Source organism: Rhinolophus sinicus, linkage group LG05 (genome assembly GCF_036562045.2).
Source record: "Rhinolophus sinicus isolate RSC01 linkage group LG05, ASM3656204v1, whole genome shotgun sequence".
Classification (NCBI taxonomy): Eukaryota; Metazoa; Chordata; class Mammalia; order Chiroptera; family Rhinolophidae; genus Rhinolophus; species Rhinolophus sinicus.
Genome location: NC_133755.1, coordinates 68,381,632 through 68,408,015, shown reverse-complemented (window position 1 = coordinate 68,408,015; position 26,384 = coordinate 68,381,632). Strand labels below are relative to the sequence as shown.

Below are 26,384 nucleotides of genomic sequence, written 5' to 3'. Positions count from 1 at the left end.
ACGTACCAAGACTAATCAGTATAGTTGCGTTGCCCCAAAGTTTATAAAGTTAAGACTGGCCATCCCAGACCCCCTTCAGCACCTCTTTCTTACTGGAAATTTCTGGCATTTCATTTTGCTCTGCTACAGATCTGACACACTTCCAGGGATGGTTTCCATGCCAAATGTGTTTCCTAGTGCATGGAGAACGAACCACTGGCTTTGAAACCAGAACTGATTTGGGGATTGTAAACTTTGCAATCAAAAACAACAGAAAACCAAAACATTTACTGCAGCTTCTCAGTTACCTTGAAAAATGGGAGAAACTGGATAGTATTGTTTGCTAAGAAGACAGGGAGGAAGGAATTCAAACAGAATTTATTTATGGAGGTTCCAGGCAGAAAAGCTCAGGTTTGTTTAGTTAGGACCATGAAAATGCTGCTTTATGCTGAAACTTCCTGAATTGAACCACTCTATTTTTTCTCTCTAATTTTTACTTTTTATATTTTCTTTTTAAATGTGTACCATGCAATATTTAAGAGCTAAATAATGCCAAACAAGGCATAAGTTATGTAAGCAAGACCCAGCCCCAGAAATAGCAATTACCAATTTTCCTATATACATCTATCCCACTAGACTCACTATCATAAGCTTAGTGCTTATCATTCTGGTGTGAGTGTGTGTGTGTGTGTGTCTGTGTGTTCCTTAAGCAGTACAAAGTATTCTTATGGAGGAATTTTTAGTCTTTATATAAAAAAGTACTATAATCTATAAGTGTATAACTTGCTTTTTCTCACTCAGCATATTTGTAAGATTCAAATATTTTGAGAAGTATAGTTCTTCACTCAAGATCACTACTGCGTAGTATTCCATTGTATGAATATACCGCTATTTATATATCCGTCTTCTTAGACATTTGTTTCAAACTTGTATTATTTTGCTCATAAAAATAATGCTATGGTGCAGGTTTTTGTGATGCCCTCTTGTGTGGATTTTTTGAGAGGCTGTCTAGTGAGTGAAACAGCAGGATCATTGGGTAGGTGGATCTTTGTGTTAGAAAATCCCCAATTTTCTCCACATTCATGTCCTTTGGAGGGTAAGGGTTTCATGCTTCATGTTCTTGCCAATATTTGATAAAGACACACTTTTAAATTTTGCCAGTACAGTGATTTTAAAGCTATATTGTGATTTTATTGTACATTTCCCTATTCACTAATAAGGTGGGACATCTTTGATTATGTTCATGGGCCATTCATGTGTCCTCTGTGTGAAACTCACGTGTCCCACTTGGTTGTTTGTCTTCCTCTCATCTAGTCCTCTCCCTGACAGAGCGTTCAAACCCCAGTAGCACTCCTCATCTGTAACATAGGGATGATTAGACTCACTTTTCAGAGGTGACATTGAAACCTCCCTAGCAGAGTATCTGATGGTAATAGATGATCTCAGAGTTCTTTATTGTCACCTTCCCACCATCCCCTCCTTGTCGCAGTCTTTTCCAATTGAAGATATTTTTGCAATGGGAATATTCTTAGAAGTTTATGCTGTTAGTGACAAGCTATGAGTAATGGACTCTTTCAATTGGTTTATGTTTTTTGTGAAGTAATTTCCTCTACAGATTCATTACCTCCCTCTGAGAGCAGGTGTAAACCAACCATCTATGTGCAATGGAGGTATTGCTGAGTTCAGATTTATTAAATTTTACCTCTAATTTATTTGAACCTCAGACCAGGGTGTGATGCATATTCAGAAGAGTAGCAGGGCAATACTTGTTATTAAAGATTTTTATATATAATGCATAGTAGCTTTTATTTGCTCCCACTAATTGTCTCCTGATCTCCCATTGACAATAACCTGCAGATAAAGTTTCCCCATGAGAATGAAGCAGAAACACATTCACACATCAGGGTCAAATGCTCCAAAACCCAGGCAGGGGTGGGAGGTCGGGTCTCTACCAAGATCCTTACACCTTTACGTCTCTTAAGTTCTCACATTTTTCCTCTCTGGGATACTTGAGAATATGTAGCAGCAGTTCTGTGCTTGACCTTTGTCGCAGGAATGAATGAACTTCTGGAGACGGAAGAAGCAGCGCAAGTGACAGGAGAATGATGCTAAAAGGACTGGTTTTCACGAGGTTCTAGGTCTAATCTCTCCCTCAAGCTTCATTCATCAGTTTATTAATTCACTCATCAAGTATGTATACCATTCTCACTATGTGCCAGGTGACATTTTGAGTACCAGAAGCACAGATGTAGAGAAGACAGCATTCTTGGAGCTTGCAGTCTAGTGTCTAGTGTGTGGATGGGGGATGGGAAGATGTGGAGGGGAAACACTGAATAAGAAAGTTTAAAGAGATGATTTCCGGTTGGTGAGAAACATGAATGATGTGCAATAGGACAGAGTGCTAGAGAAGGTGTTGAGGGACGCTTCACTACAGAAGCTGAGGCCTGATGAGAATAACAAGGAGGCCCCCGGGTAACTGTCTGGGGGAAGAACTCTCCTCATAGAAGGAACAAAACATCGCTGAAGGAGGAAAAAGTGTGGAAATTTCAAAATAACAAAAATGAAGTCAGTGGAATACAGCAAATAAGCAGGCATGTTGAGTAAATGAAGTCATAGAGGCAGGGGGAAACCCAGGGTCCTGTGGGCAATAAAAATAAGATTGGATTTTATTCTAGGGAAAATTCAAAACTATTAGACAATTTAAAGCTGAAAAGAGATATAATCTTATTTACATTTTTAAAATTTCATGCTAACCATTAAAATCTCATTAAAATCACTAAAATTACAAAGACTGACAATACCAAGTGGCGGTGAGGTAGTGGAACAACTGAAGCTGCCATATATGCCCACTTGGGAAAATTATTTGGTAGTATTTATTACAGCTTACTTAGCAAATCCACTTTCAGGAACACACCAAATAGAAATGCATAAATATGTTCACTGAAGGAGACGTTTTCTAGAATGCTCATAGCAGTATTACTACAATAGTAAAAAACTAGAAATTACCCAAGTTCCTATCAATAATAGAACAGATTGATGTAACCATCACGGTGAAGTGAGAGGAGCCTTTGGCATCTCCCCTACAATCTACAACTAGCAGGACATTTATAACCCAACAAAGTTTCCTCTTCTCAGTGCACTAAGTCACCAGGAAGAACCACACATCAGTCCTTCTGATGGGGGATGTATTGCTATACATAGTGGGGGTAGAGAAGAGGGAAGGACAGGGACAAAACCCATATCCCCAATTCCCTGGGCTCAGCTGCAGCCCCAGCAAATGTGGCAGTGAAGGAGTTGGGGTGCGGCCCCAACACTACAGGCCAGCAGACAGTAAAGAAGGCAGAATAGTGTCAGCACCTGGAGAATCTGGCTCCCTCCCCCATCGCAGTGGTCCTCACACCACCAAAGAGCCTGGTAGCAGCAGTAGCGACACGTTTCCAGCCTCCTGACCACAGTGCAGTGGCACCAGCAGCCACAGTGAACCAGATAGCAGCATGGCCGACTTGCAAACCCGGCTCCCCCCACCAGCTACATCCCTCCACCACGGTGGTGGTGGCCTGAGACCCAGCTGAGGCACCCACCACACTGGTCACCCGGGCAACAACTCAGATGATCGTGAGGCACCAGTGATTCCAGAGACACATCTACCACAGGTAAGAAAAAAAACAAACCTTTCACTATAGCACCACCTACTGGAAAACAAACAAACAAACAAAAGACCTCTAATTATCAACTTGTGGAATTGTTGAAACCAAAACAGTACCTAAATAAGAAAGGTATTCATTACTCCAAATGCACTGGCACAGGAAAAACACATCACACTCCACAAAAAACCAAGGTAGCCTGGTATCACAAGAAAAAAAATGACAATTCTCCAGAAACCAAACTCAAAGTCATATAAGATTGTGATATACATTATAGAGAATTCAAAATACCAGCAATGAAGAAACTCAACAGGATACAAGAAAATTCACAAGGCAGTTCAATGAGCTCAGGAGTAAAATTAATGAACAGGAGCACTTTACTAAAGAGATTGAAACAAACAAAAAAAACCACACACACACACAACAAACAAACAAACAAACAAAAAACAGAAATTTTGAAGCTGAAGAACTGAATAGCTGAGATAAAGCAGACCATATGAAAGAGAGAATTAGTGAGGACGAAGATAGAAATCTAGAACTGATTCAGGTGGAAGAAGAGAGAGAACTAATATTTTTTAAAAATGGAAAGAACACTATGAGAACTATCTGAGTCCATTAGAAAGAGCAACATAAGAGGAATGGGTATCCCAGAAGGAGACATGGGAAAGAAGGGAATAAAGAGCCTGTTCAAAGAAATAATAGATGAGGAAATCCCAAACCTGGAAAAGGAAGTGGACATACAAGTACAAGAAGCAAACAGAACACCTAATTATCTCAATGCAAAAAGACCCGCAAGATACATTATATACATTAAAACTGTCAAAATGCAATGATAAAGAAAAACATCTTAAGCAAGCCAGAGGGGGAAAGAGACTGCAACTACAAAGGAAACCCTATCAGGCTTTTACCAGATTTCTGAGCAGAAACTTTACAGGCCAGGAAAGAGAGTACATGATATATTCAAAATACTGAAATACAAATCATCAGACTAGAATACTCTATCTAGCAAAATTATCCTTTAGATGTGAAAGAAAAATAAAGGTTTTCCCAAACAAAATCTCAGTGAATTTGCCTACAAAGAGCTGCATTAAAAAATGTTGAAAATGTTCTACCTGCAACAAACAAACAACCAAAACCAAACATACACAAACCTATGAGTAAGGTGACAAATAGATAGACAGAAGCAGAAAATAGCAACTCTATTTCAAGATAGGGTGTTAAACAATTAATTATAACATAAAGGTTAAAGGGGAAAAAGTATTAAAAATACCGATAGCTTCTTCAATTTGGTGATGAACACACAACATAAAAAAAGGACATGTGACAACAAAAACATAAAAAGGAAAGTACAAGAACAGAACCTGTATGGGTGAATGAAGATAAGATGTTATCAGAAGAAAAAGGACTATTCAATCTATGAGACATTTTCTACAAACCTTGTGATAACCACAAAACAAAAACCCAGAGGTATTTCTCTTTTTACAAAACATAAAAAGTGAAAATAAAACAAAACTTTACAGAAAACCACCAAACTAAAATAGCAGACAGAAACACAAGGGAAAAGAAACATTGGCGATACATAGCAATCAGAAAATAAAAGATAAAATGGCATTAGTAAGTCCCCATGTGGCAATAATCACCCTAAATGTAAATGGGCTGAACTCACCAATCAAAAGACACAGAATAACTGGATGAATTAAAAATCAAGATCGAAATGTATACTGCCTTCAGGAGACCCATCTCACCTACAAAGACTAACATAGGCTCAAAATGAAGGAATGGAAGATGACAATCCAATCAAATGGTATCCAGAAGAAAGTAGGTGCCACCATACTTATAGCAAACAAAACAAAATTCCAAACAAACCAAAAAGAGGTAACTAGAGACAAATATAGACATCTTATAATGATAAAGGGGACAATCCATCAAGAAGACATAACATTTATTAATATACATGCACCCAACTTAGGAGCACAAAAATATATAAAGCAATTATTAACATTCCTAGAGCAAGAAATAGGCAGAAACACAATAATAGTAGGAGATTTTAACACCCCACTTCTACCAATGGATACATCATCCAGACAGAAAGCCAACAAGAAAACATCAGCTTTTGATAACACACTACACCAGACAAACTTAATAGATATTTTTAGAACTTTCCATCCAAAAGAAGCAGAATACACATTCTTCTCAAGTGCACATAGACTACTGTCGAGGATAGGCTCTATGTTGGGACATAACACAAGTCTCAATAAATTTATGACTGAAATCCAATCAAGCATCTTTTCTGACCACAAAAGGATGAAATTAGAAATCAACTATAAGAAAAAGCTGGAAGAATCACAAATGTGTGGAGATTGAACAACTATTGGGTCAGTGGAGAAATAAGAGAATAAATAAAAAAAACACATACAGATAAATAAAAGTGAAAATATAACATACCAAAATCTTTGGAATGTAGCAAAAGCAGTACTAAGAAGAAAGTTTATAGCATTATAGGCCTGCTTCAAGAAACAAGAAAAATCTCAAATAAACAATTTAACTTTACACCTTAAGGAACTAGAAAAAGAACAAACAAAACCCAAAGTCAGTAAAAGGAAGGAAATTATAAAAATCAGGGCAGAAATAAATAAAATAAACACTAAAAAGCCAAAGAAAAAGATTAATGAAACAGAGCTGGCTCTTTGAAAAGACCGAAAATAAAAAAGAGAGAAAGAATGACAAATCTTTAGTTAGACTCCCTAAGGAAAAAAAAGAAAACTCAAAAAATAAAATCAGAATGAAAGAGGAGAAGTTACAATGGATATCACAAATACACAAAGGATAATAAAAGAATACTATGGCTTTTAGAGATCCAAGATGGTGGAGTAGATAAACACTGTGTGTGCTTCCTTCTGTGAACACATTAAAATTACAACTAAATTATAGAACAATCAACCTGGAGAACCATCTGAAGTCTAGCTGAACAGAAGTTTTACAACTAAGGATATAAAGAAGAAGCCACACAGAGACTGGTAGGAGGGGAGGAGATGCAAACCAGGCTGGCCCCAAACCTCTGTGTGGTGGTTGAGAATCAGGAGGGATATCTCGGTTGAGAAGGTTCCCCGCAGAGAAATGAGTGTCCCAAGCCCCCCACACCAGGCTCCCCAACCCAGAATAGTAATGCCAGGAAGTAGAGACTCCACAACATCTGATTGTCAAACTGGGGATTCTGACGGTTCAGGTGGAATGGAAGGCTGTGGGAAACCCAGAAATCCTCTTAAATGGCCCACGCACAGACTCATGCACTCGCAGGCACTCACCTGGGGCTCCAGTGACTCCAGGAACAGTGACTCAGGGGGTCTTGGAGACAAATGGGGAGCTGCAGGCAGAGAACTGGAAGGCAGTCGGCATTTCCCAGTGAGGGATCATTCTTCTACGCAGCCAGCAGGCAGGCGCCATCTTTCCTATGTTGAGCCTGCCTCTACAGGCCAAATTTGAATCTAATTGGCCTGGTGAGTTTCTTTAGGACCCTGCCCCTCCCAACTCTGCCAATACCAGAGGCACTGTCTCCTGAGTAGCCAGCCCCACCCACATTGCACTCTTTCTGGAAGACTATCAGAGTCTGCGGGCCCCAGGCAGCTGGTGATTGGACTCAGTGTGCTGAGATTTTTGCTGAATAGCTCCAGGCTCAGCACTGGCACCAAATCAGAGTCTACATTAACTTGGTAAGTAACCACCACTCTTCCCACTGTAGGGCCTCCCTGAGAACTTGCCTCACCCAACTGGTACAACGCAGGAGACTTTATCAATGGCTGAAACTTAAGGGAGATGGCAGGAGACAGCAGGCCTCGAGGTGTCCTGGCTTTTTATGGAGCTACCCCATGCCTCATACTGGTGGCACACATTCTCAGTTCACAGGGTGGCCTCTCCCATATGCCTCTAACTTTAGCACAGGGAGTGAACAGGCAGTGAATCACTTTGTAGCTCTTACCAGGTAGTCCCTGACTAGTCACAGGCAGTGGCTGGCCAGGGCCTACAATGGAGCCTCTCCCAAGAGGCCCCAGAACAAACATACTTGGAGGTTGGCTTCAGACCACACCAGAGCAGCACCCAATTATCCCTACAAGCAGCACACACAAAGCAGCACACATGCACCAGAGCCCTCTGGAGCGAATCCCACTCAGTGGGATAAGCCCTGTGCACACCAGTTCATAAGCTGTGGATGTGGAAAAGCCAATCAATCTGAAGGCCAATGCCACCCACTGAGATGCCAATAGCAATCAAGGCTCAACCATAACAGGAGGGCACACATAACCCACAAGGGTGACTCTTGGAGCATCCAGAGCAAGTGACCAGGGAGACTTTGCCAGGACCCCACAGGGCACCTACTACATAAGGCCACCTGGCCAAGACTGGGAGACATAGATGATCTAGCTCATGCATAGAAAAAAAAAAAAAACAAAAAGCCAACCAAAATGAGGAAACAAAGAAATACATCCTAAATGAAAGAACAGTAGAAAACTCCAGAAAAAAAGGGCTAAGAAGTTTATAATGGAGACGAGCAGCCTACAAGATATAGAGTTCAAAAGAATGGTTATAAGGATGCTTAAGGAACTTAGTGAAAACTTTAACAGAGATATAGCAAGCATAAAAAAAGGACACAGAAACCATAAAAAAGAACCAGTTGGAAATGAAGAATACAATAATTGAAATGAAGAATGCACTAGCAGGAATTACCAGCCGACTAGATGAAACAGAGGATCAAGTCAGTGATTTGAAAGATAAGGTAGCAGAAAAGATGCAATTGGAAAAGCAAATAGAAAAAAGAATAAAAAAAAATTAGGATAGCTTAAGAGACCTCTGGGACAACATCAAGTATTAACAACATTTGCATCAAAGGGGTACCTAAAGGAGAAGACAGAAAGCTAGAGATTGAGAACATATTTGAAGAAATAATGACTGAAAACTTTCCTAACCTGGTGATGGAAATAGACATACAAGTCTAGGAAGTTCAGAGAGTTTCAAAATAAGACAAACCCAAACTGAGGCCCACAACAAGACACATTATAATTAAAATGCTAAAGGTTAAAGACAAAGAGAGTATCCTAAAAGCAGAAAGAAAAGGGCAGCTAGTAAGTTATAAGGGAGCCCTATTAAGATTGTCAGCTGATTTCTCAACAGAAACTTAGCAGACCAGAAGGGATTGATACAAAATATTCAATGTGACAAAAAGCTAGGACCTACTACCAAGACTACGCTACCCAGCAAGGCTATCATTTAAAATCGAAGGACAGTTAAAGAGCTTCAGTGTCTTCAATAAATGGTCTTGGGAACACTGGACAGCCACATACAAAAGAATGAAACTAGACCACCATTTTACACCATACATAAAAATTAACTCAAAATGGATTAAATACTTGAGTATAGAACCTAAAACAATAAAATACATAGAAGAAAACATAGGCACTTAGCTGCCAGACATCAGTCTTATTGGTGTTTTTGTGAATTGACTCTAAAGGCAAGAGAACTAAAAATGAAAACAAATACATGGGACTATATCAAACTTCTGCACAGCAAAGTAAACCATCAAACAAAAAAGGCTACCAACTAAATGGTAGAAGTTATTTGCAAATGTTATATCTGACAAGGGGTTAATGTTCAAAATATATAAAGAATTCATACAACTCAACAACAACAATAAACAATCCAGATTAAAATATAGGCAGAGGAAATGAATAAATCCTCATTTTTTCCCAAGGAAGATGTACAGATGGCCAATAGGTACATAAAATTATGTTTAACATCACTTATTAGGGAAATGCAAATCAAAACCAAAATGAGATACCACTTCACACCCTTTAGAATGGCTATTATCAAAAAACACAAATAACAAGTGTTGGAAAGGATGCGGAGAAAAGGGAACACTTGTACACTGTTGGAGGGAATGTAAATTGGTGAAGCCATTATGGAAAACAGTATGTAGGTTATTCAAAAAATTAAGTTTAGAACTACCACATAATCCAGAAATTCCTCTTCTGGGTATTTTTCCAAAGAATATGAAAACACTAATTTGACAAGATGTACAAGGTATGACAACTAAGCTCGTGAACTAATCCTAGAAAATATGCTACATACCTCATTGCTGAATATCATTATGGTCATCTTCTAAGTACTCCCCTTGGGAAACTATGCACCGATGCCAGTGCCTAGTCCACACTTCAAAGCAATTTTGGAACTCTTTTTCTGGAATGGCCATCAGAGCTGTCATCATATTACCCTTGATGTCCTGAGTGTCATCAAAATGTCTTCATTTTAGTATTTCCTTTATCTTCGGGTAAAGAAAGATGTCATTGGGGGCCAGATCAGGTGAGTAGGGAGGGTGTTCCAATACAGCTATTTGTTTCCTGGCGAAAAACTCCCTCACAGACAGTGCCATGTGAGCTGGTGCATTGTCGTGATACAAGAGCCACAAATTGTTGGTGAAAAGTTCAGGTCATCTAACTTTTTCTCGCAGCCTTTTCAGCACTTCCAAATAGTAAACTTGGTTAACTGTTTGTCCAGTTGGTACAAATTAATAATGAATAATCCCTCTGTTAGCAAAAGAGTTCAGCAATACCGTTGCAATAAGTTCGCAAATTTAATTGCCAGAACTCGTATATATCCCTCTGATCATTGCAGCACTATTTACAATAGCCAAGCTATGGAAACAACCTAAGTGTGTATTGGTGGACAAATGGATAAAGAAGATGTGGTATACATACAATACAATAGTACTCAGCCATAAAAAAAAAGATGAAATTTTGCTATTTGCAACAACATGGATGGATTTGAAGGGTATTATGCTAAGTGAAATCAGTCAGATGGAAAAAGACAAAAACCAAACGATTTCACTCATATGTGACATATGAAACAAAAAAGAGACAAACAAAACTAAAACAAAGTTGCAGATACAGACAACATATTGGTGGTCACCAGAGGGAAAGGGGAGTGGAGGAAAGTAGAAATGGGTAAAGGGAGTCAAACATATTGTGATGGATGGAAACTAGACTTTTGGTGGTGAGTGTGCTATAATGTATACAGATATTGAATGATAATTTGAACGATAATGTACAACCTGAAACTTATATAATATTATTAACCAATGTCACTGCAATAAAAATAAGTGAATAAATAAGTAAGTAAGTAAATAAATAAAAAAACACCCAAAGGAATAGATAAAACAGTGGTGGTAGATTCACAAAAATGGAATATTATAGAGCCATGACAAACAACTATGTACCAATAGACACAGGCAACAGTATGGATAAATCTCACAGATACAGTGTTGAGCAAAAGAAAATAAATTTTGAAAAAGATTATACTATAATGATTCTATTTACATGAAATTCAAATACAGGCAAATGAATCTATACTATTGATAATTGAGACAGTGGTTTCCCTTGGGACAGGGGCAATGGGTGACAGGAGGGGGACATGACAGGGATGCTCCAATGCTGGTCATCCTCCTTTTTTGATCTGGCTGCTGGCAGCACAAGTGTGTTCTGTCTGTGAAACCTCATGGAGCTATTAATGTATGTGCTCTTTTCTAAACATAGGTTATACTTCAATAAAAAGTCAGAGGGAATTCACTCTGGATGCTGTGTGAAGAATTGTTTATAGGGGTCGGGTGGCAAGAGGACAAACATGGCCCACTTAGGAGGCTATTATAGGAGACCAAAGAAGAGGGGATGTGGAAGGTCTAGGCCAACGACAGTGGAGATGAACATGTAGGGACTCATTTGGGATCATCTGAATGCCTCTCTGCTCTTTTTCAATTTCAATCTATCTTAAATCAAATACACAGAATCACAAAATTACATGGCTGAAACAGAACCTAAGGTTGGACTACCACTTGGGTAGAATACCAAGTGCCCTCCTATAGGTCGGGTCCTACATGGTGCAATAATCAACTTTCAAAGCCTCACAGTTGAATGGCTTTTATGTTACACACACACACACACACACACACACACACACACACACACACACACACACAATGTCACAGCACCCCACACCCACCCCAGCACTGGTAGATTTGGTTCAAACACAACACCCCTCTAGAGAGAGTCCTGCTACAAGTCAAGCAGTTTAATCACACATCCAGTGTTTGAATCTCTTCATGTCCCTAACAAGACTTTATTCAACTTAGGCATAAAACTTATTCTCTCCAAGGCAGCACACTCCAAATTGTAGGCCTACAAGCAAATCAGTCCTTCCTTATGGGACGAGGAACTCTCACCCAGTTAGGGATACTTGCGTACTTTAGGGTCCATAGAAGAAAAATCTAGTTTTCCACATTGCTGTGCGTCTAATGCTGCTGAAGTTGCTTCAGTGATCCTTCTCTCTAGTGCAAGTACCTGGAGTCAGAGACTCCAAAAGGCCTCAAAACCATTCAGCGGCTGGCGTGCCTCTGGTCTCTCAAAAATGGAGGACATGAGCCCTTCATCTCGCAATTCTGAAGGTTAGATTTGCGTTAATATAACCCATTGTCTGGCTGGGCTTGTAAGTGTTTCTGCTGGTTTGTTCTCATTCACCCATTCTAGAATTACTATACATTAAGATCCTAAATATTTTATTTTTCATTTTTGTTGCTGCTAAGCCTTATTTTCTCTACCTGTGCTTATACTTTCCTTATTGCAAGTTTTACATTTATCCCTAGTCCGTGTCATCTGGTAACAGTGGTTAGTTAAAAAGATCATTTGCTTGGGAGTCCAAACATCTGGCTGTATTCTCAGTCCGATTGCTAACTAGCTGAGGGTTGTAATACATTTGGGGGCAAGCGGTGACCCCAGAAACTCCTCCTGTTAAGTGAAATTTTCAACCACATTATTTAACTTGCAAAAAAAAAAGTATTTATCACAAAGGATACCTTTTTTTTTTCCATGATTAAATTGGCAATGATTTAAAAAAAGAGTATTTTCAGTGCCCCATACTTCCTGAGGGAGAGTAGAGCAAAGGTCTTTACAGAACACAATTAGTCAAGAACCCAAAAAGATCCACTGTCCTCCTGCCCACTGATTCTAGGAATCTGTGCTAAACAAATAATCAGGAAAGTGGACAAAGATATTAGGGCAAGGATGACTATTTCATTTTGACCACTGATCTCTAAAAACTGGAAATACATTCAACCAAAGCAGGAAAACAAAGCCTAAAAGCTAAATTATGGCCCATCCATTTTGATTCATTGAGTGACCACTCATAGATCATATTTCAAATAACAGTAATGTGGGCAAACACTTTTAGTAAGTTAAAAAAAGTTAGAGTAGTACTAAACTTCAAATGTTATATGATCTCAGTTATAACCATAGAAAGACAGTAAAACGTTAATAATTATCTTTAGGTTGTGAGGCTGAGTGATTTTTTCTTCCTTCTATTTTTCAGAAATTTCTGTATTCTCTTCAGCCAATACAAATAATACAAGTTTTAATTTATGTAAGAAAAATACTTATAATACAATCAACTCACGGAGGGCTACTACACCTCTGAGGATGTTCCTGACATCCTCTGTGTCTAACCTTTGACTCCCTCATAATTCACCTAATAATAGCATCCTTTCAGTGAACTCTTCCTTTATGCCTAATGTTCTCCCCTCCAAGAATCTGCAGTAGCTCCCACGTACCAGCTCCAAATTGTAAAGTCGATGTATTTCAGTCAGGGATTTTCACATCCTCTACCAGATGAGTTTGTTTCCTGAACAACTTTCTCTTCATCTATGGCTAGATTTACGTTTTTTCTTACTTTGTAATTTTCTCAGTAGCTAGCATAACATCAGGCACCTGGTTAGCACTTTTTAAACAATCCAAAAGTAAATTTGAGAGGAAAAGTATTGCCCCTACGGAGGGAGGGAATCTGAGGGAGTACATGGCATCCAGGACGAATTCAGAAGCAATCAAGGATAATGCGGAAGGAAAGATTATGGAATATCACCAAACAATAAAGTGTCAAACAGATGGCCACTGTCCACAGTCGTGAAGGCAAATGAGAAGCTGGATTGTGTCTCAGGATAAGCAGGATAAGCAATGTAAGATGACTGAGGGGAGAAAAAAGAGAGGTAGGCAGGCTGGATTACCACACAGGCAAAAGCAGAAGTGGGGTCCCACAGGGCTGTTAAACATGCAGCACCCACTCATCAAAGAAGTCCGAGGAATCTCATTCTCAGGATATGTTTAATGAAAGGAAAACCAATAGACACTGTGGGATGGTATCAACACAGCCTGTTTCAGACCTAGAAGCATGAACTAAGCGACACTTAAGATCACTTCCAGGTCAAAGGTTCTAAGAAAAACAAGATTCATAGACTTTCCCTCTGAATAAATTAATCTCCCACTGGTTGAACGCAGTGCTGGAGAAGTCAGCAGTATCCTGTGAGTCTAGATTCAAGCGGTACAGGTCCAACTGGTCTAACTGGTACAAGTTTTACTGACGGCTGCATCAGCGTTTGGGCTGCAGAGTTAAGGTGAACATACAGGATTTATGTGTTCTAAGCAGCCAAGCCTTCCTTAGAAGAAACCTGAGCAACAAGTATTAAGATGAGCAGGCTTTTTGCTAAGCAAAGTTAGTCAGACAGAAAAGAGGAGAACCATATGAATTCATTCATGTGCGGGATATGAAACAGAAAGCAACAAACAAACAAGACAAACAAACAAGCAAAAACTCATAGACACAGACAACAGCAGGGTGGTTACCAGAGGGAAAGGGTGTGGGGGGAGGATGAAGAAGGTAAAGGGAATGGAGAGAGACTGAACTGTGGGTGGTGAGTACACAATACAATACAACAGATGATGTAGTGTAGAGCTGTACCCTTGAAATCTATATACTCTTATTAACTAATGTTATCTCAATAAATTGAATAAAATTTTAAAAGAGCAAAGCATGTTTAATATCAAACTGAAAAAAAGGATGAGCATGTTGTTTCGAAAGGTCAATACTCACTTTAAATAGTGTCATCTATTTCCTCTAACTCTTCTTCTCCCTAAACACACACACACACACACACACACACACACACACACACACACACAGTCTTCATAATTTGGTTGTAAAATGTTACTACACCAAAAAAGGTCCCTCTCACTTGTCTCCCATTTTTTCCCGTGTAATCTATTTTTCCTATATTATGAATTCTTGCTGCTGTCATGATTCATTTGTGCATTTTTAGTAAAAACAAAACAAAAAAACTTTCCTGCTTCCAACCCCAGGTCACTGTTTTCCCCTCCTGCCACCATCTCTGTGGCCTCCACATAAGCAGAACTCCCTACACTAACAGATTCTAGCCTCAAAGGTGAAAAGATTTTCTTCTGACAAATCAACTTGAGGAAATCTCTAATTATATAATTGTGTGATACTTAAAGTCCTTCAATTAATATTTGGGAAACCTACTGTATCAAAAATACCAAGCCAGATTTAACTCCCTAAAATTGTATTAAGTAAAAACTACTACCAGTTTTAAAAATTAACACCAAGGATATATGCCCTCTTCTTCCTCCACACACAAAACACCAGAATTTGAAAAAGATACATATTGCATAAACAATTTATTTTATTTGTACTGATCAAGAGGTAAAATTAAGAAAATATATTTTGAGATTCTATCTTCAGTACCAGTCAGAGGCTTTCCACATACAAAAGCCTTGATACATAGAAAGTCCTATTTTACAGATGGAAAAACTGAGATTCAAAATAACCAAGTGCTTTGCTGTAGTTTCAAAACTATGACAGTGCAGGAAGTTATGCTCAGGTCTCTTCCCACCAGTTGGTACCAATTGGAAAAATAATTTCAAAGATGATGATAATGATAATAATAATAATATTAATAATAATAAATGCTATTCTGAGGAAAAATTACCTGGTAAAATGAGGAATAAAAATCCTCATGACCAAAAAAAAAAAAAAGACTTTTAAATAGTTGTTAGTATTGATTTTTCTGTTTCCTAAAAAATACATTAACTGGTAAAATGACCAAAATATGGTAAAACAAAAAAATCTCTCTGAATTCTTCTAAGAAATTCTGTGTAGGCAAGTTTTCTGGAGGGCTGATTCTTAAATTTTTGTAAGTTCTTACATTTCTAATTTTTATTGAAAAATCCCTTGGGAATGTGTTGAACACACCCTTCTTTACTTAGACCATTAAACACCCTTTATCATTTGGGGCTGGATGAGTTGTTGGCTGCCAGTGACACAGAAACACCTGGGACCGAGGGGACAGCAGAGCTCCTGCACCCCCACTCCACCCCCCAGGACGTCATCTGGCTGTCTTGTACTTTGTCTTTATTTCTAGGATGGCTTTGCTCCCTCCCTGGATATCAATCATCACTTCTAGTTTGTATCTCCTCTCTACCATCTATTTGCAGATTTGACTTGCAATAACTGTTTACTCCTAGAATTGCTACCGACAAAGCTACCATTTTCTGAAGACCTGCTGTATACTAGGCACTGTGTTCACCGTCGTCCGTGTCACCATTTTAATCCTTACACACTCTATGATTAGGTATTATACCCATTTTACAGGTGAGGAAACTGGGGCCCAAAGAGTTCGTCCAAGTTTTCACACCAAGTAGATGGTGGAGGCAGGATTTACAGTGGACTCTAGGTGACCTGTCACCTCTGTCCTTCTCCATAGATGCTGATAGCAGCTGCCTGCTTGTTAGAATTGTATGAGGCAGAATAAAGAGGCACTGACCTAGTGGATATAGAGGGCTCCCTGAGCACTAGAATTTGAGTGCATTAAGAGCTTGTATTTTTGTCACCAAGTTTGCCAGTTGTGTTGGGTCAAAGGAGAAAATAAAAGGAAATCTCTTGTAAAATATAAGCACCTATACAAAGGGTGCCAAAAAAATATATACACATTTTAAGAAAGGAGAAAACTGTACTAAAACCCTCAATATATACTGATAACAAAAGATGAATACAAGTCACGTTTGACTTCTGCAATTACAAGAGGTGCTCAAAGTGGTTACCATCAGCATCCAGACACCTGATTATAGCGAACTACTGCTTGAGCATAGATAACATCTCTTAACATGTATATACATTTTGTTGGCACTCCCGGTATAAATGTTGTCCTTATTTGCTGGGCAGGGAAAAGGTTAATAAGACAGTTAGAAGTAAATAAACAGATGGAGTACAACTGAGGCTACAAACCGGAGTTAGGACTCACTGTTTATCATTTAGCTCACAAGCCCTGACTTCCCCAGGCAGAAGGTGTTCTCTCCCCACATCAGACCTGGGCGTGCGCAGGTAAGCCTGGACAGGGCAGGCAAAGAAACAGATTTCCACGAGAATACGCAATACGAGGTTTTGACAATTTTATTGAAAAACAAATACAATCCTTTTCCACAATACATGCTGTACATGACTTGGTATTTTACTATACAAAAATATTTGGTAACTGCTGCAGATTTATAAACGAGTTTGTAAAAAGGCCTACATCATTAACCAGTACAAATATAATTTATCAAAAATGTCATTAAAAAATGGCTCAATAATTTTTCTTTTATTGCAAATAAAATAAAGAGTCAGGAGAATGGAAATAGGAGATCTGCTAAGCCAGTTTTAACAACTGGAAACAAAACACTTCCATGCATGTGCAAACTCTTCTTAAACACACAGGCTGACAAAAAAAAAAAAAAAATACCACCAGAAAATCAGTAAAATCTAATTAATGAGTAAGTCCTGAAAGAAGAGCTTAAAAGAGGTTTGGGGATGGGGGGTGGGGCCGGGGGCGGGAACAGAAAGAACAAAACAAAGGAAGTTCCCAGGAGACTAGGAGTGTAGCTCCTTCCTCTGGAACCCTCCTCTAGGGATGGGAGTGACACTGACCTTGCACTTCCCTCTGCCCTTGCATATCCCTGGATTCTTATCCCTCCCTGAACTCCAGATGCAATGCCACTGGTCATTGCTGGTTGTTTTCCCCTCTCCTTATTTTCTGGCCAATTTTGCTGCTAATTCTCAGTTTCAAAACAGGCTTTCTTGGCACTACATGTGCAAATGTATTTCACAAATGACAGCCTAAAAATACTCAGCAACAGTTAAAGCATGTGAACGACCTTTTGGGAACCTGACAGCACCCCACCCCTGAGACTTCTGGCTGCAGTCTGTATGCGCTGCCAGATGAAAATAAGACACTTTCTTTAAAAAGAGCCGCTCCAAAACAGCCCTATTACTCAACGTTGTCAGATCGAATCCAAGAGAAAACAGGTAGAAACCCTGTCTAGCTCTGACTACTTTCGGGGAAAAAAACCCACAAAAGTTTGTGTTCACCCATAATATTAAATATTAAAAATATGAAAAAAAAAAGAAAGAAAGAGAAGACCTGCCAAAGTTCCTAGGACTTTTAAAACTGTGCACATGCCCTTCAGTAAATGGCACAGAAACGTGACTTTGTGGTTTTCTGGGGTTTTCCTCTAATTATCCTGAGGACTTCTATCAAGTTTTTCAAAACATTTTTCAATGCAAAAAACCCAACTTGCCTTTATGTTAAATTAACTAAGAAACATTTACCTTTAGGGAAAGAATATATGAAAGCAGAAAAGTTTTTTCATAAAATCTAAACATAACTTTTGTAAATTCCAACCGTCAAAAGATTGGAATTTGGTCTGTGAAATACACGCATTACTAGACTCAGCCACCATCCTAGAAAACTCTCACCTCTTCTCACAAAAGTGCCAGGGTAGGGGTGAAAGGGACATGTAGGGACTGGAGATGAAATCTTCAGAAAACACTGTCCTAGAGGCCAGCAGGGGATGTGCAAGGCCCAGGGTCCAATAAGTACTGAGAGTGTAATTGTTTTACAACTGGTCACTTACTCTCTATAAAATCAGAGCAAACATTAAATAAGGTAATCTATGGACATTTGCAAACAATGAAGGACGACACAAATCTATGTTCTATGTGCAAATTACTTGTGAAAGCACTGGGGACAAGAAAGAGAGACACACCACACGCACAGCCTCTCCTGCAGAGGGCAGGGCTTCTAGCTGGAGACAGAACGAACTTCTCAAACCATGACAGCCAACAGTCAGTACTCTGGGACTGAGAGGAGAGAGTCAGCAACTCCTGGAGGAATGTCTTTTGGGGAAATAAGAGTTGGAGTACGTTTTCAATTTCAGTAAAATTCTGGTCAGCTGGGGAAAATTCGAGAAGGCATTGTGGTCAAAGACAGGATGGAGAGATAGAGATAGAGGAACCCTGGGGGCAAGTCAGAAGGCACAGAAGGCGGATGTGGGAATTCACACAGCAGGACAGAGAGAGGACCCTGTATGGACAGATTGGGGGTTGGGAATGGCAGTGAAACACGACTGGGCGAATTTGGCTTCAGCTCCTGAACCAGGAGACCCCGTGCAGGTGTTTTAGCAAGAGCAGGATGAGAAGAGAGCAGCGTTTCATGAAGGATGGTTAATCTGTGAGCCGTGTACATGACAGAGCGAGCGGAGGGAGGAGGTGACCTGGACGTTGTCCTTCCAGAGACGTGAGTCACATGAAACACAGAAGAGTAAGGTAGGCCGGAATGGTCATTCCAGGGGAGAATGCATTAAGAGGGGATCAATTTTCTGCTACTCTTCCTCTTCAAATTCTCTTTCTCCAGCAGAAAATTTAGGTTATTTCAAAAGCTTAGAATCCTGGAGAATCCCTTTGTTCACTGAAATAATAGTTTAAAAGGCCTCTAAAATGAAATTCAGTTTTAGGAAACTGACTGCTGGCCGTCAATGCGTATGGAAAATGCAAGGCGAGTAGAAAGTTCTCCAAAAATACTTCTATCTTCCTCTGAAAAGTATCAGTAGTCTCGAGACTTTCCTGGCCACTCAAGGGCCCGTGATTCTACCATCCCCAGACTGGGCCACCGCCTCACCCTTGGGCTGTGAATGACTTCATAAAACCGTCTCTAGATGACCAGTTTCAGCACGTTCTTCCCTCTCATTTGCTCTCCTTATGCCTTTTCTCAGCAGTTCAAATATTCACAGAGAGCACATGCTGCCTTTTTAAATGCCTTCCCAAGCCCTCCACTCTGAATTGCCCTGGCCTGCTACTGTCGCCACGTGCTGCTCCCTTAACAATCCCAATCCAGGTGATCTGGGGGATCAGGGTCTATACAGGTGCATTTTGTGACTGTACAAGTCAGTGGAGGCACAGCCCAGCCTGCAGTGTCGTAAGTCACTCAGGGAACTCTTGGCCAAGCTTCTCCTTGTTGCCCGACAGACACGTGTACCTCCCTCTGCAGCTTCTCCTTCGAGTCGGGCCTAGTGGCCGGCAACAGCAGCTGGTGCTTGGATGAACGTGGTTGCTGCTGAACTGGCATGTGGTACCTGACATTCTTCCAGAACCTTGTCTTTGCAGAATGCAATCTCTCCTCTGTGAAGTCCCCTGACCAGTGTATGGCCCCATGTTTCTGCTTAATGAACTTAATGGATTCTGGCATTTTCTCATAGTCTTGGATTTTCTCCAGTTCCAGCAGGACAACTTTAATTCCGTCCTGAATGAGAGCATTGTACATCACTATTTGCTCTTCAGAAGAACTCCCCAGCCAGCTGAACCCCGATGTTTCTTGGACCAAAATGACAATCAGCCTTCTGCTTTTCTTTATATTCTCATTAGTGACCTTCACAAAGTCTGAAAAACACAAAGCATGGTATTATAATTACAATCCCAGTTTGCAATCATTGTCTCCAGAACCAAAACCCCACAAGGTTCCTCCCACCCTATGTCTCCAAATGCTTTTTTCCCCCTTGCTTTACTTAAGACTTTCCCATTTTATAGGCCAGCCCAAAAATAATTGACTCATAAAAGCTCAAAATTTCATTTAGGACTCAGAACACTTTCAGTAGAAATTTAAAAACCTTTTTGCTAAATCATATGATCTATACCACTCCTGTTTTATTGTATCGGTTGTAAACCAATTTTTGGATCTAAATAGTTGTTAAATTTTCCAAAACAAAATAAAACTTAGTTAATTGTTGCTTCAACAAAACATGAGAAAGGTAAATACTCTGCACTAAATAAGGTGAAAATAATCATGATACACCACTGAAAAGCTTCTTGAAATTGTCAAATACATGTACCTATGCCACAGCCTTCTAGAAAGATGAAAACCAACTTAATTAACCTAATTACTTTAGTCATTAAATTCATTTTAAAACAAGCTTTTTACTTTTCCCATTATGTTCATACCTTCCCCAACGTAGTCATCCCTTCCATAAATGAAGAGCTTATAGCCGCACTGTTTTTCTAAGACTTCAGGTAAAACTTTAAACACAAAAATATCTGACTTAGAGGTGGACCCTTCCCCAAGGGTCTTTGGATATAGTATGTATGCATCATAGGTCTTTCCATCTGAAGCTAAAGGGAAAAATGTATTTAGAACCAAAAGAAAAAATAGATTTGGTAAAGACAATATCTCAAACATGCATTTCAGAATGAATTATTAATTTGTTTGTATGATGGTATGAATGAACCAGCAATATCAAACGTATAATACCTTTTTAAAGAGTTCAACTCTTACAAGTTTCTGTGTATTGTGTTTTGCTACAAAGTTGCTCTATTATTTGATGGCCACGTCACTTGCAGAGTTCTGCACCTCTCTGTATGGAACCATCTCCTTGTTCTTAGCTTCTTCCCCAGATGTCCCAGTCCTGAATCCTACCATTCTCCCTTTTATGTATTGTTTAAATATTAAGAGTTTTTGCAAGGTTGAAATAAAAGAGAGGGTGCTTCCCTGATGCATGAAAATCGAGTCTCTTCTTTCACCTGAAGGCAAATCTTGAGTGATCTGTGCCCTACCCAACACAGAGCAGGTCCTCAGCAAAGGCTTCTGAATAACTGATTGTATAAACACATGCTCTAAATGCTTGTTTATCCCACCATTGTGAACACTAAAGCAGGAGGTTGAAAAACAATCCTTTTCCATCTATTCGGTTATGAAACTATAAGCATATATAAGAATAACTATGATTATTGTATATATCACATTTCATATTACAATTTAAAAACTCTCTCAGTTATCTTCTACATCTCTTAACTATCCCCTCTCTCCAACAAGAGAACAGTGCATAGAATACAAGATTGTACCTTTTTTGGGGAGAAAATCATAGCAAGAATCCCTGTACCAAAGTACTATGTCAACCTTGAAGATCTTATAGATGAAAACAGAGCTCGTAATTACTACTGTTAACATGACAAATATACCAATCACGTGCATCTGGAAATTGGGGACTGGAAAAGAGGGAAAAATTATTAGAACCAAATAATTAAAAATTTTTACATAGCAAATTAAACATTATCATCCCAGAGAAACCATATTTGGTATTGGCCTGCAATCCCAAATCCCAGACAGTATTATTAGCCCATTCATTATCACTTAATAACGGGTATTCATGCAAAGCCTTCTAGAATGGATACTATGGAAAATTAAGATGCATTGTACTACATTTCCCCTTCAGTAGTGTAGTATACATTCACATAGAAAAATACCAAGACTATAGTATAGTATTGAGCACTCCATAGTAACAGGAGTCAAAGTCAATCAAAAGCCTACAAAAGTTCCTGGAGGTAGAAATATCAAGTGGAGAAAGGTGAAGACACGGAAAGGAAAAGGGAGTCAGGGATGCCACACAGAATGTTTCGCATTTCCACAGTTCTCCTGGCTTCACTCGCAAATTATTGATCCAATGATTACAGAGCAGCAGGGGTAGAGGAGTCAGGTAAAGGGCAGGTCACGCAAAGGGGTGGATAAGGAGAAGAAAAAAAAAAGAATGAAGAAGAAAGTGACTTCTGAATGTCAGGGGCCACGTAGACATGCAAAAAAGGGAATCTGGAAAGCTCTCTTATTTTCCTCTTTCAATTTAGGCCTTTGATCCATCTGCAACTGATACAGGTATGAAGTAGAAATGAAACAGACCCTTTTCCAGACCAATATCCAATTGGCCCAATTGATAGTTTACATTGACAGTCTTCATTACTGGTGCTTCATACAAGATCATGATATCTGTAGTATCAATCTTCCAGATTTATTCAAGACCATCTTCACTACTCTTGGCCCTTTACATGACTTTTAGAATAAACTTGCTCACAACAACACACTCACACTTGCAAGAACAGCAAGCCCTGAGATTTTTATTGTAATTGTTTTGAATCTATAGATTCACTTGGAAAGAACTGACATCTTTATACTACTGAGTCTTTCAATCTATGAACATTGTATATCCCTCCATCAATTTAGGTCTTCTCCAATTTATCTCAATAATTTTTTTTTTTTTTTAGTTTGTATTACTGAGGTCTGGAATAGCTCTTGCTAGGTTTATTCATGTGTCTTTGATAACTTCTGATGCTATTGTAAGTATTATCTTTCAATATTTAATTTCTATTTTTTATTGGTATTTATATACATAGAAATACTACACACACACACATATATAGACAAGTGATCTTGCTAAATTCATTGACTAATTCTAATAGTTTATCTGTAGGTTCTTTTAGAATTTCTTCCATGTACACATTCATAAATACTCCATTTTAATTCAACTACAAATTATCTTAAAATATGTCCCCAATACTTTCAATACTGTATTTGATTATACAACTCATGAAAATATTCATTAAGTACCTACGATGACCAGACTTAAGTAGCTACTAGCTCTGGAAATGGAATAATTAGTAAGATCAGGGGTGTGTACCATCACAGAATTTACAGTCAAGTAAAGAAAACAAAGTATGATAAAAAATGGGCCATGGAAGTACGTAACAATGGCCCTAACCTCATCTGTTTTGGCAAAGAGCTGGGTTAAGGGCAGGCAACAAGGCAGAAAAGCCTCATAGAAGGAGGAATAGTTCAGCCGAGAAGTGAATGAGGGATAGAAGTTACCCAAGTTAAGAGAAATCCAAGAGCATTCTGGGCAGAGGAAAAACAACATTGTAAACCTCAAAGTCATGGAATCTTACCACAGTAAAACAAAATTACATTTCCAATAAACAATTTTGTTGTTTACCTGGATGTATTAATTGGATATATGCTGCATTTATTCCATACGCATTCTTGGCTATACAGGTAAATGGATACAGATAAAATATACTTTTCACTTCTGAAATGTTAAGTGCTGCGATGACTGTATTCATTTTTTTGGATGGATGATTTTCTACTCTGTTCAAAAGAAAGAGAGTAAACAAAGTTATTTAAGTAAATTGCATTACTACAAATAAGACATAGTGCATGGTTTATCTCTTTATTTGTTGCATAAACTGCAGCAGAACTAATCACCAGCCCTAAGCACAGGTGTAACAATTAGGCTGTTAGCAACAATAATCTAAGATGTTACAGCCCTAAATCCACCCTAAATGTCAGGAAAAGACTCAGCAGCAGAGAAATCAAATTAAGATTACCAGCTTCCAAGAGGGAAAATATGGACTACGCATTCTGGTCTCCACGGGGCACAGAGAAGAATATATGACACAGAGTAGACTGGGCAAATAACAAAGGGTTTGAAGGTGACGGTAAGGACTCAGGAGTATGTCCCTAGACAGGTAGGTAAAAGGAAGCCATTAGAGACAAGCAGTAGAGTGTATGAGTCTTGGCCCCACTTCATGAGTCTTTTTTAGACTACTTTAAAAATGGAATAACGAGAAGAGTAATTCAGGAGAATTGCTTCATTGGAATGTTGCAACACATCTAAGTGAATTTAAGAGAAAGCCTTCCAAGTAGTCCCAAATTTGCACCACAGTCACCACATTTACCTTAAATGTACGAGATCTTATAAATCCTATTTGCCTTAGCAAAACTCAATATGGGCAGCAAAGGGTTAAGGACCAATCAACCACCCACTAACCCCTGCTATTAGATTAAACCATTCAGATTATATAAAGTAAGGCATGCAGTTTAACACCAAAACTTCTCTATGGCATGGTTGGCTCTTGGCATACTTACGGTGGATAGTCTTCTGTCAGCACTGGGTCCTCTTCATCAATTACTGACCCATTCCATTTCCAGTAGACAGAGGCAATATTCCGGCTAGTGACATTGCATATCAATTGGAGCTGGGATCCTGCAAAGCCGCCATAACATTTATTGAGTTTTATCTGATCTATCTATATTAACAAACGGCTATTGAATACAAATTTTAAATTATAGGAAAACACAAAGAAAAAGAAAAATTGCCCTTAAACCCACCACCCAGAGATGACCACTGCTGGTAACTTTCTGTACCTTAGTCCTTATCTTCTCTGTGCACATATGCAGTTTTTTGAATGGAGTGTTATTCTCTACTATCTGTAATTATTGTTGCAATGGAAATTTGGGCTCACACAATTAGCCTTCTAAATATAGGCTCTCTCATGGCTGCTTAGTATTCCATTATACAGATATCCTATGATTCATTATTTTCCTATTGCTAAACACAATTTGCTTCTTATTTTTCATTATCATGATTACTGTTTCAATGAACGTTCTTGTACGTCAATATTGTACAGTATTACTTTGAATAAAAATATGAAAGTCGAATTGAGTTAAAAGAGGTACATATTTTAAAAGCCAACCCCCTCTCCCAAGTGAGACTGTACCAGTCTCACTTGTACCTGGCAGTGTGTACAAATGACATTTATCCCCTAAACCTTCGATACCCACCATTTTTGGTTAGTCATTGCCAATTTAAAAAAGAAAATAATTCCATTTAAATTTTTATCTGCATTTCTTGAATTCATGGTAAATTAACATGATTTTCATAAGCTTAGTGTTCGTTTGTTAAGAGTTGCTCATTATGCCTACTGTCCATTATTTAATTGCATCCTTGTAATAAACTTACTACTGATGTATAGGGACTCTTTATTCACCAAGATATCAATTCTTTATCATACATGAAAGCTATTCCAAATATCTTTGAGAGTTTGCTGCTTTCATTTCATTTTTGCTTATGAAAATTCTTTGGTGTAGTTTTTATTTTTTATTTGGTCAAATTTGTAACTGTTTATCTGTTTTCACGATTTTTTTTCTAAAAGCCCTCTCTACCACCAAATCAGGAAAATATACATGTACATTTTCTTTCAGGCATATAACACTTTCATTGTTTTATTGCTTTAATTGTTTTAGTTCTTCAATCTGTCTAGAGTATAACTGGGTACGGTATGAGCAAGAGCTTTAACTTAATGTTTTTAGCCAAATCGCTGATTGATCATCCCAGAACCACTTAGCGTGTTTCCCTGAAAATAAGACCTAGCCGGACAATCAGCTCTAATGCGTCTTTTGGAGCAAAAATTAATATAAGATCTGGTCTTATATTATATAAGACCCGGTATTATATTATATTACATTATATTACATTAGACCCGGTATTATATTATATTATATTATATTATATTATATTATATTATGTCATATTATATTAGACTGGGTTACATTATAGTAAAATAAGACTGGGTCTTATATTAATTTTTGCTCCAAAAGATGCATTAGTACTGATTGTCCGGCTAGGTCTTATTTTCAGGGATACACAGTATTAAATAATAAATATTTTCCTTACTAATTTGCAATGCCACCTTTATCATAAAATGAATTCTTATTTATTGGGGACGCTCTCTGCTGATCTGAATATGAACATGGCTGCCAAGGGTAACACATTCTTAATTACTGTAGTTTTTAGGGTAAGGCAAATATTAATATCATTTAGAGCTCTTTGTCACCATGTTATCTTAATAATCGCATAATAACCACAGTAAATCGCATAATAACCACATTTTAGTCTAATATTCTCCCAGGTGAAT

At 38.5% G+C, this 26,384-nt stretch overlaps 1 protein-coding gene across 6 annotated transcripts in view; it reads right to left on the bottom strand.

Moving 5' to 3' along the window:
• Nucleotides 1–16,936: 16,936 nt before the first annotated feature.
• The window catches only part of IL1R1 (interleukin 1 receptor type 1), a 75,532-nt gene continuing 66,084 nt past the window's right edge, over nt 16,937–26,384 (bottom strand). For 5 of the 6 annotated variants that reach the window (XM_074332457.1, XM_019753872.2, XM_019753875.2 and 2 more), the window contains 5 exons: nt 24,556–24,673; nt 23,624–23,775; nt 21,708–21,851; nt 20,811–20,978; nt 16,937–20,252 (listed from right to left, as the gene is read on the bottom strand). In XM_074332457.1, the coding sequence (XP_074188558.1) occupies nt 19,801–20,252; nt 20,811–20,978; nt 21,708–21,851; nt 23,624–23,775; nt 24,556–24,673 (1,034 nt within the window). In that variant the 3' untranslated portion in view covers nt 16,937–19,800. Of the gene's footprint in view, nt 20,253–20,810; nt 20,979–21,707; nt 21,852–23,623; nt 23,776–24,555; nt 24,674–26,384 lie in introns of those variants that run through there. The other variant, XR_012496426.1, reaches the window with a different exon arrangement.